Here is a 15,864-nt window from a genome sequence, read left to right as displayed (position 1 = left end):
GTAATTTTTATTTTTTATTTTTTTAATATAGATAATAATCTCCTTCCTCATGCAAATATTTAGTTATAATAAGCTTTATAGCTTACAAGAAGAAATATATTTATAATTTCATCAATTTACAAAATTTTGCGGTTCCAAGTCCAACATTTGGATGAGGACGAGAAGCGAGACGCGCTGGGTCGGTCTGAAGGGTTGGGCTTTGTCTAAAAGCCCAGGCCTTGAGCAATTGGTCAAGCCCAAGTTACTTCATAAATTGAGCAACCACATAAAATTTATTATGTTTTAATATCAAATGCTATAGATGGGTGAGACTCCCCTCTGCTTGGATTGCATTCCATTCCATTGACGAGGAATGAACGCAGCAGAGTCATCCTCATCCATAACTAGCTCAATAATAATAAACAATATAAGCTTGATCGAAGATAGTTAGTTAGTTAGTTAGTTAGTTATTATGTTCTCAGTGTCGTCATTTTCTGTTACTTGTTCAATGCTGGTGGGTTCAATATCATCATCATCATCATTCCCATTCCCTTGTTCTTTTGCCAAAACCAGCGTGAGCATCAACACCACTACTACTATTTCTACTATATGCTTAGCAGCTATAACCAAAGATGTGTGGACCCCAACATCCAACACTAACACTAACACTAACACTAACACTAGGGAACGTCGAACACGTAGTAGAAGCCAACAACAACGTGGGTACTTGGACCATAGCGTGGACATGGAGGAACTATTAACGTCAATTGGGGAAACCCAGAACGAGCAAGAACTGTATGCTCTAATGTCACCCTACAACGGGAGACAGCTCTCTATTCGGTTCATGGTTTCCTTGCTCTCCCGCGAGCCCGATTGGCAACGCTCCCTTGCCCTTCTCGATTGGATCAACGAAAAGGCCCTTTATTCTCCTTCTCTCGTCGCTTACAACGTTGTTCTTCGCAACGTTCTTCGAGCCAAGCAGTGGCACCTCGCACATGGCCTGTTTGATGAAATGCGTCAAAAGGGTCTCGCCCCTGATAGGTACACTTACTCCACCCTCATTACTTATTTTGGGAAACATGGTTTGTTTGATGCTTCTTTGTCTTGGCTCCAGCAGATGGAGCGAGACAATGTTCCTGGTGACCTTGTCTTGTATAGTAATTTGATTGAGCTTTCCCGCAAGTTGTGCGATTATTCTAAGGCCATTTCCATCTTCATGAGATTGAAAAACTCCACTATTACTCCTGACCTTATTGCTTATAACTCTATGATTAATGTTTTTGGAAAAGCTAAGCTCTTCCGTGAGGCTCGTCTTCTTCTTCAGGAGATGAAGGACAATGGTGTTCACCCGGATACCGTCAGCTACTCAACGCTTCTTGCCATCTATGTTGAGAATCAAAAGTTTGTTGAAGCACTTTCTGTATTCTCTGAGATGAATGAAGGGAAATGCCCGCTTGATCTTACAACCTGCAATATCATGGTTGATGTTTATGGCCAGCTTCACATGGCCAAAGAAGCTGACCGGCTGTTCTGGAGCATGAGGAAAATGGGAATTGAACCCAATGTGGTTAGTTATAATACGCTCTTGAGGGTTTATGGAGAGGCTGAACTATTTGGGGAAGCCATCCATCTGTTTCGTTTGATGCAAAGGAAGGGTGTAGAACAGAATGTTGTCACCTACAACACTATGATTAATATTTATGGCAAGTCTCTTGAGCATGAGAAGGCAACAAATCTCATTCAAGAAATGCAGAATAGAGGTATTGAACCAAATGCCATCACTTATTCAACAATAATATCTATATGGGAAAAGGCAGGAAAACTGGACAGGGCGGCCATTTTGTTTCAAAAATTAAGGAGTTCAGGAGTTCAAATTGATCAGGTTCTTTACCAGACAATGATTGTAGCCTATGAGAGAGCAGGTTTAGTTGCTCATGCTAAGCTTCTGCTTCACGAGCTCAGACGACCAGACAACATTCCCAGGGAGACTGCAATCACAATTCTTGCTAGGGCTGGTAGAATTGAAGAAGCTACATGGGTTTTCCGGCAGGCTTTTGATGCTGGAGAGGTAAAAAATATATCTGTATTTGGTTGCATGATAAATCTTTTCTCAAGGAACAAAAAGTATGCAAATGTAGTTGAAGTGTTTGAGAAGATGAGAGAGGTGGGATATTTTCCTGATTCTAATGTTATTGCTCTCGTGCTAAATGCTTTTGGAAAGCTGCGTGAATTTGAGAAAGCAGATGCTTTATATAGACAGATGCATGAAGAAGGGTGTGTTTTTCCAGACGAAGTTCATTTCCAGATGCTCAGTCTATATGGGGCAAGAAAGGATTTCGCAGTGGTAGAGTCATTGTTTGAGAAGCTGGATTCTAATCCCAATATCAACAAGAAGGAGTTGCATCTTGTTGTTGCCAGCATTTATGAAAGAGCAGATAGGCTTAATGATGCTTCCCGAATCATGAACAGGATGAATAAAAAAGAAATCAGAAGTCATGACCATGCTTAGAAAGTATGCATCTGCCTGTCCCTCTGTAACTTGTGTTGTTGATGAACATTCGTTTGCCCCTGATCATCCATAAATACTGTATTCAGAAAACCTCATTCCCAAAGAAGTGTCCTATGTATATATGATATTGAGCAACGACCCATATTCTGAATAGCAGTGGAAGTTAATCATTAGCAGTTCTGTATTCAGGCTTACGAGCACTCTTCTTTTTTCACAATGTCCTTTTGGAAATATAAAAAGTGAAAAGTTGAGCCCCTAATGCCTAAAGTTGAGCCACTTTCCTGTAAATCTGATGGCTGTGTTAGTTGTAAATCCGCTGATAATTTTAATTGCAGATGTAATTGAAAACGACGAATTCTTTTGTACTTTGTTATGTTTCTCTTCCAGAATCATTACCCTGCGGAGGAAGACTATCTACAGTTTTATTAATGTCGCCCAATTCAAAACTTTGTTACGTGAGTCACACCACTTACCATATTTTATTAATTGGGCTTTTTGACCAAAGTAACCTTAATTTACAAGCTATTTTCAGAACCGAGGCAATTTTAAAAGGGTTTTATAAGAGTTATGTTGTAGAAAAAATGATTCTATAATGTTATAGAGATTCGTTTTGCGTGCCTTAATTTTTTATTTATTTTTTTGTTTTAAAATGTGTGGGGCTCACAAAATATTGTGAGTGTAGGAAAGTTTGTTGTGTTATGTTAAAGGATAAAACGAAAAACATTTTAAAACTTTTTAATAGTTTGGGGTAGTTTTGTTTTGGTCACTGGGAAAGTAACATGTCATATCATCACCAAAGGCATTTGTTTATTTGGGCATCACATGAACCGGTATATTTAATAAAATAACTTTTTTTTTTATTCTTATTCTTATGTCACATGTCAAATTATATTGGGGTATTTGACCGATCTGGGTCAAATTAGGATGAATTCTCCCATATAGTGTTATTGGCATTATATTCTCAATGAGAGTCATCAGCCCCTCTAACACGAACAAATTTTGGGTGCTCCTCTATATCCCTTCTAAAAAAAGGGTTAAAAGTTAGGATTGAGAGGAAAATAAAGTTAAAGGTGTTGGTTTAATTGGGATAAAAAATTTCCCTTTTAAGAAAAAGGGACATTTAATTTAACAAGTGATCAATTAAATATAACTACTGGACTAGATCAGACATAATTGAGCTTGTGTAGTTGGGTAATTGGGCCTTGACGGGGGTTGTTTTTTTGCCTGATATGTTGTTGGCTAGCAGGATGTGATTGCTTGTAGTAATTTAAGCCACTCCAACATTCAAATCAGTAAGTATTTAATATGGTCAAGTATGGATGAAAAATGATCATACTTGCACTTAATGTCTCTGTATATATAGTAGATGAGTAGGTGAGCATCCTGGTTCCGCTATCTTAGTATAGCAGTATTCGTTCCCATTGGTGAAAAAAAAGTAGTCTTTGAAGGCTATCCCGTATGTAGGGTGCTTGTAGATATAGTTGTAAGCTCCTATTTGTCCTCTAGCCATTGGCTATAGGTGGGGTGGGAGCATTCTAAGCGGCTGATGTCGTGTGTCAAGAAGTTGTGCGAGGACTGCGTTTCCTTTCTCTGGAAGCAATAGTCTTTGGGTCTCTCACTAATTGGGTCTGTAATCTGCATGAAATTGGTCTAGATAAATAAGAAAGGCTGTAGACTAATTAGATTGTGTGATTTTAAATAACACAAGTTATGTTATTTAAAGAGAGAGATAAACACAAAAAATAGAAATGATGGGAGAAAGAAAGTGAGTGATTTTTTTTAATTTAAATTTTAAATAAAAAAATTTATTTTATGTCTATCTTTTTTTTTTCCCAATAATCTGAAGGGTATCCTCCAGCCGTAACTGAAGACTAATCCCCAATCGAACACTGTCGGACCCTTTCGGGGGCGGCTCTCCCAAATCCTTTTTTTTTCATTCCCAGGGCTCGAACTCAAGACCTCTGGTTAAGGGACCCAGGCTCTTTACAACCTGTGCCAAAGGAGTTTGGTGTGTCTATCTCTCTCTTAAAATGACATAACTTTATTTCATTTAAAATGATAAACACTTTTTCCTTTTTAAAAAATAATAAAACATGTTTTCCCCCACTTTTTATTGGGGAAAATATTTCTGCAGATACTGCATATAAGTTATATGCATTTATTTCCAAAATGACGTCGTTTTGGTATTGAGATTTTAAAATTTATATATATAAAGACTGTTAGAACCCTGAAATAAATTAAAATTACAAAATACCATAATTTCTGTCCCAAAACCACGTCGTATTGAAATTACCGGAGATAATTTATCTCCCTTCTTATTATGAAATATTCATTTCTCTATGCTCACTCATTTCACATACTAAATATAATCAATTGATATAAATTCCGTTTAAATGTGATAATTTTATTACAATATATTTTAACATGCATTTTAAAATGCTCTTTTTGTTATAAAAAAATTTATTTAATCTAACTTATAATTATAAAAGAGAAAAAAAAAGTTAAAAAATAAGAGAATCAAACATGCACTTTTAAAGGCAGCCGCAATAGATAGAGAGAGAATACTTATTATTTTTACTTTTTATTTTTTTAAAAAAGCAAGAGAGTCAGAGTCCTACTTTGAGTCTGATTTGATCTCTTTCTTTTAATAAAGAAAATTGAGAAATAAAAATAAAAATAGGAAAATTGAGTAATTAAGAGAGAGAGAGAGCGCATCCTAAGGCAGAAAAGATATTTTTGTATCCATCCAAGTTTGAAGGCGATTCTGTTGGGTTGTGTTGTGTTGTGTGTGTCTGTGACTGCGTGGTATTTAGGGTTTCTCGATCTTCGTCAATAATCTTCTCCTTCTTCACCAATTCAGGGTTTTAGTCTTCCCAATACAGGTTCTCTTTTCTCTTCAACAATCTCTTCAATCTCCAATCTTCAATCTCCAATCTTCAATCTCCAATCTCCATGCCATCACATGCCGATGTCGACTTCTCTTTTTCTTTTATTAATTTATTTGCTTTCCCAAAGACATTGTGTTTGCTTCGCCATTCTAGATCATCATCACCTTGCTTCTGTGTGTTAACACCATTTGAGGCTAGGTTTTTGTTTCCTTTTTATTATGTGTTCTTGCGCCTGCATGTTTTGTTATATATTTGATGTCATGCTCTATGCTTACTTGCCTTTCAACTTTACGAGATGATCGAATTCATTGAATATTTGCGCGGCTGATTTTTATTTTTATTTTTTTGGGAACTAGGGAGGGAGGGAACCAGGATTTTTCCTTTGAACAACTATGCGACCTTCATGGGCTGATTTGGCTGCAAATTCAGCAGCTGAAAATGCACCTACTGCTTCATCTGCAAACAATGCTAACACTCTAGCTCCCTCGCGACCTGTTTATGTGCCTCCGCATCTGAGGAATCGTCCACCATCAGCAGAATCCCCTGCTCCAGTACAGACTGGCACTGCATCTGCTTCTAGTAATGCTGGATCACGATGGGCTGGGCCCAGAAATGATTACCGTTCTGGGGGGGTTGGTGGTGGTGGCAGTAGCAGTGGCAGTGGCCGCACAAGTGGATGGGGGAACAGAACTGGTGGTGGTGGTGGTTGGGATCGTGGAAGGGACCGTGAAGTTAATCCCTTTGGTGATCAGGATGATGCAGAAGAGGCATTAAGTGAGCAGGAGAATACTGGAATTAATTTTGATGCATATGAAGACATTCCAGTGGAGATCAGTGGTGAGAATGTGCCTCCGCCCGTGAATACATTTGCAGAGATTGACTTGGGGGAAGCACTTAATTTGAATATAAGACGGTGCAAATATGTGAAGCCAACACCTGTTCAGCGGCATGCCATACCTATCTCCCTTGCTGGAAGGGACTTGATGGCTTGTGCGCAGACTGGTTCTGGAAAGACAGCTGCTTTCTGTTTCCCAATTATCTGTGGAATTATGAGGGGCCAACCCGTGCAAAGGCCACCTCGCGGGGTGCGTACAGTGTATCCACTTGCACTTGTTCTCTCACCAACTAGGGAGCTATCTATGCAAGTGAGTTAGTTATATGAACCATGTGTTATGACATACTTCTAATTGGTTGCAGTTTTGCAGTGAAAAAAATATATCGGAAATATTGTGATTTGTTTTCAGATACATGAAGAGGCTAGGAAGTTTTCATACCAGACAGGGGTTAGGGTGGTTGTTGCTTATGGCGGAGCTCCAATAAACCAGCAGGTTTCTGTCCTGTCTTTTATTTTTTTCTCTCCTTGCTCTTTGCTTTGTTTTTCCCTAGAACTAACTATGCTACTATGTGATCCTATTCTTGATAGATGCTTCAAATTTTCTGTTTTGTTTTATTGATTAATCCAAATAGCTGACTCCACCTAGTTGGATAAGGTTTGGTTGTTGTTTTCACTAGGGTTTCTGTTGATTCTGAAACTTTTGTTGTATTTGCCATGAGATTATGGTATCCATAGCTCACACTCAAGGCTTTCTATTTTGGGAATCAGAGGGATTTCTGATGTACCTGAGAATAGGAGTTTGTGAATTACTGTATCTGTAGGAAATTTTAAAACATTGCTAATAAATTTCTGAATATAGTTTCTGGGAGTATGTTGAAAGTGCATAAATATGTTGCTCTAGCTGGTATGCTCTTGTTGATTTTTGTTCTTCTTGCAAAATTTGCTGAATGGATCCAATCTGGCATTTAGACTTTAGAGTAAAGTTCTTGAACGGTCTTTCATATTTTACCTTTGAATGCTGGTATGAACATTTACATTTTGGCATAGATCCTAACAAGATGTAATTTTTCCAGCTACGGGATCTTGAGAGAGGGGTGGACATTCTTGTTGCAACTCCAGGAAGACTGGTTGATTTGCTGGAGAGAGCTAGAGTTTCACTGCAGATGATAAGATATTTGGCCTTAGATGAGGCAGATAGGATGCTGGATATGGGTTTTGAACCGCAAATAAGGAAGATTGTAGAACAAATGGACATGCCTCCGCAAGGTGTTAGACAGACCGTGCTGTTCAGTGCCACATTTCCAAAAGAGATACAGGTTTTATTCATTCTATAAATATATACTTTTGAGTGAAGCATTCTTTAATGTATATACATGTGTGTGTATGCATAATTTTAATGTGTTTCTTAATTTTGCTTGCTCTTCTACTTCATAGGGGCCAGTTGGACTTTTTTTTGTCTTTTCGTGCCCCCTTTTTTCTAGGGGTGCATCCAGACTGTTTTTCCTATTTGTTGTTGGTTGGAATTTCAAGATGATGCCTTCGCCATCTATGTTAGGGAGATGTGCCCTTACCTTACATTTTAGGTTGTCAATTGTCATTACTCTGACATGCATTTTCCATATGTATTTATGCATTGTATATTTGCATATTTTTCTTTTTGTTTTTAAAGAGGGGTTGGGGGGGGGGGGGGGTTCTTCTGAACCTCAATCACACCTTCCACCTTTATTCCTAGAAAGATATAAATAGTGCAAATGAGTACTATTTGTTGGATTTATAGCTTCCTCGTCATATCCTTGAATTTTGTTGTGATTGACTGTTGATATGCAGAGACTAGCAGCTGATTTCCTTTCAAAGTATATTTTTCTGGCTGTGGGAAGAGTGGGCTCAAGTACTGATTTGATTGTCCAAAGAGTTGAGTATGTTCAAGAGTCTGACAAAAGAAGTCACCTCATGGACCTTCTTCATGCGCAGAGGGCAAATGGTGTACAAGGAAAGGTATTATCACAGTTCACAGAAAGTGCATTTCTCTTGCATAAAACTTAGTTTGTGTTTTTAGCATTAAATGTAAAGTCATACACATTCCAAGGGTTTATTCAAGTTGTTTTGACCTCAATCTGCTGCTGAACACTGATGCATACATTCATTGGTCTTGGGAAGGTGGCCCAGATCAACTGAAATGGTGATTATAGCTATGAAACCAATGATGCGGAGACTTCTACATTTGATTGGTTATGATTACAATTTTTTTCTTTTTAATAATCTGTGACTCTTTTAGCAGTATTCCAGAAAACTGAAAAGCTTTTAAAGTAAACCTGATGATTAGTACTCTCAGAAACTGTCTGGTTTTGGCTGGGTTGTTCTGGATATTGCTTATCAACCCAAGACGTCTGTCTTGCATGATTGTATTTATATTGCCAATTATCTTTTTGTTGTCTTAATTCTCTTGGCATATCTATTCCTATTCTGTCTTTCTCAGGTCTGTCATGTGATGCTTCCCTCTGGACAATTGCACTTGTCTTTCTGTTTGTGCAATGTGTAGTAGATTTATACCATGTTGTTGTGTTTTCTCATAGTTTAGATATGTCTTTTCTAAACTCTATTGCTAAATTATTATTTATAAGACTATCTCATGCATGCTTTTGGATTTTGCAGCAAGCTTTGACTTTGGTGTTTGTTGAGACAAAGAAGGGAGCTGATGCTCTGGAACACTGGTTGACTCTTAATAAATTTCCAGCAACTACTATTCATGGTGACAGGTCACAACAGGTTAGTCTCTTGTACAATTATATCTGCCTTTGTATTGATGTTTAGACCAACTTTATATTTGATGGACAAGGCCCATACCCATGTATTCTCATTTTTTTCTGTAATTGGGTTTGATCCTCAGGTATAGCATGGTGAATGCTTAGATAAGTGTGTCTGGTTTGGAGTTTGTGTAGTGTAAAATAGGGTTGACATATTGTCTGCCAACTATTTGTGTAAGGGGAGTAAATTTATGGAGTAAAAGAGATTAAGATGTTCAATTTACCAAAGCCTTAGCTGCATAAGTTGATGCTAGATCATTTTTGGGGTCACCATGACCTTATGCTGGCATTTGGTTTGTGGAATGATAGATTCCAATTCCATACCACGTTCCAAATTTTAAGGAACTTAATTCCGACTAATATTATTCTTTGGAATTTATAAAAAAAAAATTGTGTGGTTCACAAGGAGCATCCCTAGGTCTTTGTAAAAAAAATGTTATTCCTAGGGATTTATAAAAAAAAAAAAATGTTTGGTTCACATGGTGCATCCCTACAAATCACTGATGAGATTTCTGACTACTGCAGATTTGTTAATCCTTGGAATCTTCCTCCAACTCTAATACAAAAACATAGGGTTTTCACATTTCAAATCTATAATCCCTATGAATCTTGCGAGATTCCTCATACCTAACACCATATTAAGAACAGACATCCATTGGTTATTGCTAGAAAAGAATTTTTTATTTTTTATTTTATTTATTTTATTTTTATTTTTATTTTTGTGATTATTAGGTTCAAAATGACTTTTTTCAGCATCCTTGCCCTTGATAATGAATTCCTTTTATTTTGGGCACTTCTTTTATTGTCAGTCTCTGAGTTTACCATTAGTTTGTTTGAAGCTGAAGCTTGCAATCATCACACTGTCTCAGGGTTTGTAATAATTACCTTTTTAAAGCCTAATTGCTTTTCAACTTCTTGTAATTATTATTTTTGAAGGCCTTTTACATTATATCATTTACTAGTTTTTCTGTTATTGTTTGTCTGTGTTTATATATGCTTATCGTTATTGCAATGACTGCAGGAAAGAGAATTGGCATTAAGGTCATTTAAAAGTGGCAATACCCCAATATTGGTTGCTACGGATGTGGCTGCGCGTGGTCTTGATATTCCTCATGTTGCTCATGTAGTTAACTTTGACCTTCCTAATGATATTGATGATTATGTACACCGAATTGGAAGGACAGGGCGAGCAGGAAAGAAAGGCCTTGCAACTGCATTCTTCAATGACAACAATGCATCTCTAGCAAGGGCTTTAGCAGAACTGATGCAAGAAGCACATCAAGAAGTACCTGCATGGCTCTCGCGTTATGCTGCTCGATCTTCCTTTGGTGGAGGAAGGAACCGTAGATCAGGAGGAGGCCGTTTTGGTGGCCGTGACTTTCGAAGAGAAGGTTCATTTAGCAGGGGTGGTTCTGATTACTATGGTGCAGGAAACAGCAGTGGTGGTGGTGGTGGATATGGGGCTTCTGGTGGGTATGCTGGAGGATACGGTTCTGGGGTAACCAGTGCATGGGATTGATTTTTAAGTTTTGATGTCATTATATACTGTCTTAGGTATTAGGTGTGGACATATACCTATAGGATGCTTTTTCTTCTTTTTAATCTTTCTTTCAAGTTTATGGTCGTAATTTACTTCTTTTGCCCTCCTAGTGTTTCAAGCCAACATCATTTTGTACGTTTTACAATGCTAATCATTAAGGGAGCTGGGGGTGTGTATGTGGTATGTTCCCACATCAATAGAGCTTGTGTAGTGTTGGTAGGTGTTGGCAATTGCGATTACTAACATATTAGTAGTTTATTTTTGACAACTTTCTGTACTCTTCATTTGGGTGGTTATTTGGTGGGAGAATGGTTGTAGAATATGCAGTGGGAGAGGTGGAGGCTTTCCTTTACAGTTGTATCTATTTATCTCTTGATCATGTTTCTACCCAATATATGTTACCATTTTAACATTGTCTATTTTTATGGCCTAAGGTTTTGTAATATTTTAGTGGTGACTGAAATGAATGAAAAATTTTCTTACCAGATGGTTTTAGCATTGGATTTATATCAGTCTAGCTGATTAGCATGGTCATATTTGTTCATGTTGTTCCTTAAATTTTTTGGTTATGCTTTGGTTGGATGAAAATCGGTAGTTTATAATCTCATATTATCAAGATTTGTTAGTGTTAAAATGCAATATTAAGTATAGCCTTTGTTTCTTGTCAGGATTATTATTTGGTAACACCGGGGCCTAAAAGCATAATCAAAGAACTTACTGGGGACGCAGGCACTTGCAAGTTTTATATTTTCTAAAAGTAATTTTATTAATGTATATTTTCAGGTAATGTTATTATGTCAAAAATGTTTTCAGCCGTAAAAGAAAAATTGCAGTAGGCTTTCCGTTTTTGAATTTAAATTTGAGTATTCTGTCTAATTTGAATTGAGAAAAAGAAAATCATAGAGGGTTTTGAATAAAAAACTATAGTGTTTAATGATATCATTAGAGAAATATAAAATTATTAATGTAATTTTATTCAATAGGATAAGCTTTATAATATAGGGAAGTTTATATTTATAAACTTTTATAAATATGACCGGTCATATTTAGTGTAATTTGTAAAAAAAATTTATAAACGAATTTTTCTGCTTATAATATTAGTATGAAAGAATATATTAAATAAATATAAAATTATTAATATAATCTCACCGAAAATCCAACGGAAAGGATGATATTGGTGTAAGGAATAAAATTGAAAACCCTTCACTAGTGTCCCTCTCCTTTGCCTTCAAAGTGCAAAGGAAGGAAGGTTTGACTTTGACCCAACAGCTATAACAGGGGACCATCATCATTCCCAATTCAAGACACAAGCTCTCTTTCTCTCTCTTGAAATTTATCTCACTTGTAAATTTATTCACAAAATTCATCAAATTCAATTTCCATCAAAGATATTTATTTTATCAAATCCCAATTGCGGTTATCGGGTCCAGCTGTTAGCTGTAGTGTTCAACGGTTGCATTGCAAGCCAGAGAGAGAGAGAGAGAGAGAGAGAGAGAGAGAGAGATAGAGGTGTATCACGACTCACCAGAGTAGTTAGTTGTTCGTGAATTGCAGATGAGTATGACCCATTTCTCTGTTTACGATTCTTTTGCAGTTTCAGAGGTCAAAGGGGGGAAACTTTCGTTTTTGTGTAAACTGGATCAGATTTGGAGAATTGTAGGTTAGGGGTTGTCTTGATATTGTGATCTAGATTCTGGAGCCAGCAAATAGCAATAGCAATAGCATGCGTTGAAAGTTGAAATCCATTTCATCTTCGAGAATGAGTCAACTAATTGAACACACTGCCAATGCTCAAAGGGGTTCTAGAGTTCAAGCTCCACTGGTCAGTCCAAAATTTTCATTTTACGATTTTATTTTATTTTTATATTCGTTCGTGCCATTATCAGACATACCCGGATAACCGCTGTTCTGGCTGTTTTTTATGTGCTGAAAAAGTTTTAATTTGCAAGAGTTGTGCTTGAGTTTCTGGTGACCAAGTCAATGTTTTATCTTTCTCATTTCAAATCTTAGCTAAGCACGACATACTAGAGCAAAATGTCATTTTTTTGTTGGGATAAATTGGCAACAATGATTGGTTCGAAGCTTAAGCATGATTGGTTTGTCCTTTCATTGTGGGTTCATGACATGATCAGTTACCACAGTTCCTACATATATAATATACTTTTGTAAATTTTGTTTAACTAAGCTGAAGTTCTTGATGCATTTTTCTAGTGCTCTCTTTTTGTCCTTTCATCTCTCTCTGTCCTGTATGTCTAATTAAAATTAGTAATTTCTGTGTATCTTGATTAAAACTTGGTCATTGTGGCATTTCTGTGTTGCTTTCTAGCATACCTGATTCTTCCTTTTTCTGATGTCTTTGGTTAAAAATTTTTGAGGGTAGAGGTTAGTTTAGTTTCTTCACCATCCTGTTGCTCGTCACCATCCTTTCTCATTCTGGAAGTTACCTATATGATATGTCAATGTATGACAAATGTACCTCCCTTCCGTCCCACTTTCTCCTGGCTCTTCAATATGATTTATCCTCAATGCCCATTGCCGCATTCATATGGGTTTTAATCTTTCTTTATTCTGAAATGTACATGGTGAATGGGTTCTGTCTGTTCGGCTATAATTTTGTCTAAACTCAAGCTGTTGGGCTTACTCGCAAATTGTTTGTGAAGGAAGATTCTGGTACATGTATCAGTAGCACCTTTATTTTTTTTAAATTATATATATATATATATATATATATATATATATATATATATATATATTCCTTCAATCTTTTCTTGCTTTTTATTTGGATTTATCGATCACCAACCATTGACCCAACAAGTTTGAGATAAAGGTGATGTTGATAACGTGTTGATGTTAATATACTTCTTTTATTGATAACGATATTGATATTGTCTGGATTGATCTGATGATTTCATGACTTGTGACGTGACGTCTTAGTGTTTTTTCTTCATTCTCACTGTCTCATAATCAGCATTTAAAATTTGATGGCTACATCCATATATAATGCTAGCATTGAATAGAAGATTTCTAAAGAAAAATAAAATTTGGGCTTGTCGAAGTAAATTTTTGTTTGGTGAGTCAATAAATTGTGGGAAGTTATTTGCACAGAACTTGTTTTTTTTCAAGAAAAATAATTATCTTGAACTGTGTAATATTTTGGGACCTGGAGTTATAAAGGAGACAATAGGTGAAACTTATGCATTTATATCTTTTAAATGGAATATTTTTTACTGGATTATGGTTAGCATACTAACCTGGCAAGATTTACAGGTTGATTCTATTTCTTGCTACTGTAAAGTAGATTCAGGCCTGAAAACAGTTGCTGGGGCAAGGAAATATGTTCCAGGATCAAAGCTATGTATCCAACCTGACATAAATCCAAATGCACATAAGAGCAAAAACTCACGTAGAGAGAGGACAAGAGTTCAGCCTCCTCTCCTACCTGGCCTTCCGGATGATCTTGCTATCGCTTGTTTGATTCGAGTACCGCGGATTGAGCACAGAAAACTACGCTTGGTTTGCAAGAAATGGCACAGCCTCCTGTCTGGAAACTTCTTTTATTCACTCAGGAAAAGTCTTGGAATGGCAGAAGAGTGGGTGTATGTCATCAAAAGAGACCGTGATGGAAGAATTTCATTGCATGCTTTTGATCCCACCTACCAACTATGGCAACCCCTTCCCCCTGTTCCTGGGGAATATTCTGAAGCATTGGGATTTGGCTGCGCAGTTCTTAGTGGTTGCCGCCTGTACTTATTTGGTGGAAGAGATCCTCTTAAGGGATCCATGAGACGTGTAATTTTCTATAGTGCCCGTACAAATAAATGGCATAGGGCACCAGATATGCTGCGGAAACGTCATCTGTTTGGTTCATGTGTAATAAATAATTGTCTTTATGTGGCTGGGGGGGAATGCGAAGGAATTCAAAGAACTCTGCGTTCTGCTGAAGTTTATGACCCCAACCGGAACAGGTGGAACTTTATCTCAGACATGAGCACAGCCATGGTGCCCATTGTTGGTGTTGTTCACAATGACACATGGTTTTTGAAGGGACTTGGATATCATCGCAATGTCATGTGTATAGCCTATTCACCTGAAACTGATACCTGGAACCCAGTTACTAATGGAATGGTCGATGGTTGGCGTAATCCTAGTGTCTCGCTGAATGGACAACTCTATGCTCTTGATTGCCAGGATGGATGCAAGCTCACAGTATATGATAGCGCAACAGATTCATGGAAAAAGTTTATTGATAGCAAGCTTCATTTGGGTAGCTCTCGTTCTCTTGATGCTGCCGCGCTTGTTTCCCTTAATGGAAAGCTATGCATTATCCGCAACAATATGAGCATCAGTCTAGTAGATGTTTCAAGTCCTAACAATCCTCATCTTTGGGAAAATATCGCTGGAGAAGGTCATCTCAGGACTTTAGTTAGAAACTTGTGGTCAACTATAGCAGGGCGTGGTGGTTTCAAGACTCACATTGTCCGCTGTCAGGTGCTTCAAGCCTGATAATCTTGGTTATACAATTAGGGAAATTGATGATTTCTATGAAAAATCAATTGAAATAGGTTTTTCCACTCTCGTGTTATGTGAGGAACATGGAGAGATTATGCTTTTTTTTCCTGGAAATATGTTGATTTTCACAATAGAATGAGGGCATTCCTTTACAGTCACGAATCAGGAGCAGATATTGTATATGCTATTTCACTCTAACGCTGTGCCTTTTCCCTTTGTAACCATATATATAAGGTTTGTTAGACATGCTCTGCGGCTGTACATTGTTTTTTAGAAAAGCAACATACTATAGTTGTTCTTGTGCTTAATCTGTTAACTGTTTTTGAAGAATATAAAAGGGGTGAACTTTGAATTACTGAAAAAGTTTCTATAAAAATCAAACTTTTATGCATCATAATTATGCTTAATAACAAGAAATAAATACACTGTCCAGTCATTTTGTACTTGATGATCAAACTTGAGTATTTTTATTTTGATGAAATCATTCAAGCACTTCGGTTTATCATATCCTGGAAACGTTGGATTGATTCTTGTCTCTCAATCTTCAACTGTTTACGGAAGTTGTTGATGAATGCCTCGGCCATTTTGTTGATGTCTTCTTCATTCTCCAAAATCACTCGTCTGTTCATCATTTGTTTCTTCCTATGCGTGCTGCTGGTGACATTGCTAGAAATGTCATTTTGATGGTCCATTGTGTGAGAGATTAAGTGAAAGGGTAAGCTGCTGAGAACGAGATTTTGCTCTATTGTGGCTTCTTCATTCCACAAAGATCTTTATTTATACACAATCTCAGCATGTGT

At 37.1% G+C, this 15,864-nt stretch overlaps 3 protein-coding genes across 4 annotated transcripts; all 3 read left to right on the top strand.

Annotated features, from left to right (window-relative positions):
* Window positions 1-383: 383 nt before the first annotated feature.
* Window positions 384-2,801, top strand: LOC133304572 (pentatricopeptide repeat-containing protein At5g39980, chloroplastic). The gene has a single exon (XM_061504626.1). It carries the CDS (start codon window positions 452-454, stop codon window positions 2,486-2,488), a length of 2,037 nt encoding a protein of 678 aa, XP_061360610.1. The 5' UTR covers window positions 384-451; the 3' UTR covers window positions 2,489-2,801.
* Window positions 2,802-5,234: 2,433 nt separating this feature from the next.
* Window positions 5,235-11,040, top strand: LOC133304563 (DEAD-box ATP-dependent RNA helicase 37-like). Of its 2 annotated transcripts, XM_061504609.1 has the most exons (8): window positions 5,235-5,370; window positions 5,733-6,521; window positions 6,621-6,704; window positions 7,285-7,527; window positions 8,039-8,206; window positions 8,864-8,977; window positions 10,037-10,576; window positions 10,666-11,040. In XM_061504609.1, the coding sequence occupies exons 2-7, from the start codon at window positions 5,769-5,771 to the stop codon at window positions 10,532-10,534; spliced, it is 1,860 nt and encodes a 619-aa protein (XP_061360593.1). In that variant the 5' UTR covers window positions 5,235-5,370; window positions 5,733-5,768; the 3' UTR covers window positions 10,535-10,576; window positions 10,666-11,040. The 2 variants fall into 2 exon arrangements, with proteins under 2 accessions (XP_061360593.1, XP_061360592.1); XM_061504608.1 differs by having other exon boundaries at window positions 10,037-11,040.
* An 851-nt stretch (window positions 11,041-11,891) lies between these two features.
* LOC133304570 (F-box/kelch-repeat protein At1g55270-like) lies at window positions 11,892-15,262 on the top strand. Its single transcript, XM_061504624.1, has 2 exons — window positions 11,892-12,377; window positions 13,823-15,262. Exons 1-2 carry the CDS (start codon window positions 12,315-12,317, stop codon window positions 15,056-15,058), a joined length of 1,299 nt encoding a protein of 432 aa, XP_061360608.1. The 5' UTR covers window positions 11,892-12,314; the 3' UTR covers window positions 15,059-15,262.
* The last annotated feature ends 602 nt before the right edge of the window (window positions 15,263-15,864 follow it).

Source organism: Gastrolobium bilobum, unplaced genomic scaffold (genome assembly GCF_033153095.1).
Source record: "Gastrolobium bilobum isolate Gb01-03AN ecotype WA unplaced genomic scaffold, APGP_CSIRO_Gbil_v1 utg5129, whole genome shotgun sequence".
Lineage (NCBI taxonomy): Eukaryota > Viridiplantae > Streptophyta > Magnoliopsida > Fabales > Fabaceae > Gastrolobium > Gastrolobium bilobum.
The sequence above is the reverse complement of the archived record's forward strand: the minus strand, read 5'-3'. Positions and strand labels throughout refer to the sequence as shown.

What these genes read in the sequence shown, in the direction of transcription:
- LOC133304572 (XM_061504626.1), top strand. Translation starts at nt 452, where the DNA reads ATGTTCTCAGTGTCGTCATTTTCTGTTACTTGTTCAATGCTGGTGGGT.
- LOC133304570 (XM_061504624.1), top strand. Translation starts at nt 12,315, where the DNA reads ATGAGTCAACTAATTGAACACACTGCCAATGCTCAAAGGGGTTCTAGA. An exon ending in CTAGAGTTCAAGCTCCACTG is followed by an intron (nt 12,378 to 13,822) that starts GTCAGTCCAAAA and finishes CAAGATTTACAG; the next exon opens with GTTGATTCTATTTCTTGCTA.
- LOC133304563 (XM_061504609.1), top strand. Translation starts at nt 5,769, where the DNA reads ATGCGACCTTCATGGGCTGATTTGGCTGCAAATTCAGCAGCTGAAAAT. An exon ending in CTAGGGAGCTATCTATGCAA is followed by an intron (nt 6,522 to 6,620) that starts GTGAGTTAGTTA and finishes ATTTGTTTTCAG; the next exon opens with ATACATGAAGAGGCTAGGAA. An exon ending in ATGGTGACAGGTCACAACAG is followed by an intron (nt 8,978 to 10,036) that starts GTTAGTCTCTTG and finishes CAATGACTGCAG; the next exon opens with GAAAGAGAATTGGCATTAAG.